This window comes from Pygoscelis adeliae, unplaced genomic scaffold, assembly GCF_000699105.1.
Source record: "Pygoscelis adeliae isolate BGI_AS28 unplaced genomic scaffold, ASM69910v1 Scaffold461, whole genome shotgun sequence".
Taxonomy (NCBI): Eukaryota; Metazoa; Chordata; class Aves; order Sphenisciformes; family Spheniscidae; genus Pygoscelis; species Pygoscelis adeliae.
In genome coordinates this window covers 427,182-428,950 of record NW_008824029.1, presented here as the reverse complement: position 1 = coordinate 428,950, position 1,769 = coordinate 427,182, and the positions used below count along the sequence as shown (strand labels likewise).

The 1,769-nt window shown below is 61.4% G+C and overlaps 1 protein-coding gene across 1 annotated transcript in view; it reads left to right on the top strand.

The window, feature by feature from the left end:
- Nucleotides 1-1,559, top strand: part of FAM195A (family with sequence similarity 195, member A) — a 2,955-nt gene extending 1,396 nt beyond the window's left edge. Inside the window, exons 3-5 of the mRNA XM_009327220.1 lie at nucleotides 114-215; nucleotides 888-1,165; nucleotides 1,366-1,559. Of these exons, the coding sequence (XP_009325495.1) occupies nucleotides 114-215; nucleotides 888-958 (173 nt within the window). The 3' untranslated portion in view covers nucleotides 959-1,165; nucleotides 1,366-1,559. The remainder of the gene's footprint in view (nucleotides 1-113; nucleotides 216-887; nucleotides 1,166-1,365) is intronic.
- Nucleotides 1,560-1,769: the final 210 nt, after the last annotated feature.

The window sequence follows — 1,769 nt, the reverse complement described above, 5'->3', positions numbered from 1 at the left end:
CCTGGGCAGCTGCCCTCCCTTGCACCAGCTCCTGCTCCTCTCCCGCAGCCCCTCCGGGCTGGGAAATCCCCATCCCATAAACCATCCACTGCCTGTTTTCCACCCACCCCCAGCCTGGCAGCAGGTAGAGCAGCAGCTGGACGGCAGCCGGAGCGGGGAGAGCACCTGCGGCCCTGTGCAGTACATAGAGAAAACCCCCAACCCCGGACTGAAAAGTAAGTTGGAAGCAGTCGTGGCACTCGGGGGTGCGTCGGGCTCATGGGTGCGATGAGCTGGTGTGGGCTCAGCTGGGCACCTGAGCAGGGCTGCGATGGGAAGAGAAGGAGGATCCCAGTGCTGGATGTGCCGGAGGGGCTGGGTTGGGTCTGTCCTGCCAGTGCTGAGGCCTCTCGAGGGGTGCTGGGGGGCAGCTGGCCCCCAGCACTGTGGTGGGGATGTCCCACGGTGCCCTGTCAGAAGAGCCCAAGCAAGCAGGACGCCTGGTTGATGACTTTTCTTAAAATTGTGCCTTCTCCAGCCACCAAGGTGGGTTCAATATTGTGCTGGAGAGGAGCCCCCCGGGTCCCGCCGTGGGGACCTGCCTCTCCCGGGGCCAAGCAGGACCAAGCCGGAGCGCAGCGGGACGGGGACAACATGCTTCTCGGACGGCAGCTGGAGTAAGGGCTGTGAACGCAGCCTGGGGGCTCCTGCAGCAGCCAAGAAGTCCCCAAGAAGAGAAGGTCCCTGTAAACCCAGCCTGGCCTTTTGGGGAACAGGGCACAGGGGTGGGGGAAATTTTGGGTGTCACACTCTTCCAGTGGCAAATGGTACGGCTTAGTGGGAGCACCCAGAGCTCTGCTCCCTGCTCCAGCTGCTCTGCTATGCTCTCTCCCTCCCCTCTCTTTCAGACTTTGTTCCCATCGACCTGGAGGAGTGGTGGGCACAGCAATTTCTGGCCAAAATCGAAAACTGCTCATAAAAGGGAAGAAAGGTTTGGGGGTTGGGTTTTTTTTGAGAGACAAAGCTGAGAGCATCTGGTCAGAACCCAGAATCGGTGGCATTTTAGAACGACGTTTTTAAAAGATGACCGAAATCAAGTGACCCACGCTGCCAGGCCAGCGGGACCGGACCACAGCCATGCCTGGCCGCGTGCCCCTTCCCTGCACCCAGCGTGGAGGAGCAGCAGGCAGCCCCTGGGGGTTGGGTTTTTTTTGAGAGACAAAGCTGAGAGCATCTGGTCAGAACCCAGAATCGGTGGCATTTTAGAACGACGTTTTTAAAAGATGACCGAAATCAAGTGACCCACGCTGCCAGGCCAGCGGGACCGGACCACAGCCATGCCTGGCCGCGTGCCCCTTCCCTGCACCCAGCGTGGAGGAGCAGCAGGCAGCCCCAGCCAGGATTCCTTAAGTGCCAGTTCTCGGACCGCTGCAGCTCCGGGAGCCGCCAGCTCCCAGGGACACTGTGGTGCCATGCTGGGGACAAGGGAGCGGATCCCTCCTCTGCGGCCGTAGCCACGGGGAGGACAGCGGGGTGCTGTAGCAGGACCGCCAGACAATAAAGTGCTGAAACTGCCAGTGGAGAGGCACTTGCGGGATGGGGAGGATGTGTTTGCAGGAGGTGGTGAAGCAGCTGGGGTGCAGCATCGCGCCCTGGGCCAGCGTGGAACGGGGCATCCCTGTGGAGGGGGCATGCTCCTGGCTGAGCCCTGGCTGAGCGGGTACTGTGCTGCTCTGGAGGCAAAGGGCTTGGAGCATCTCCCTGTCTTCCTTGGAGCTGCATCCTTGCCC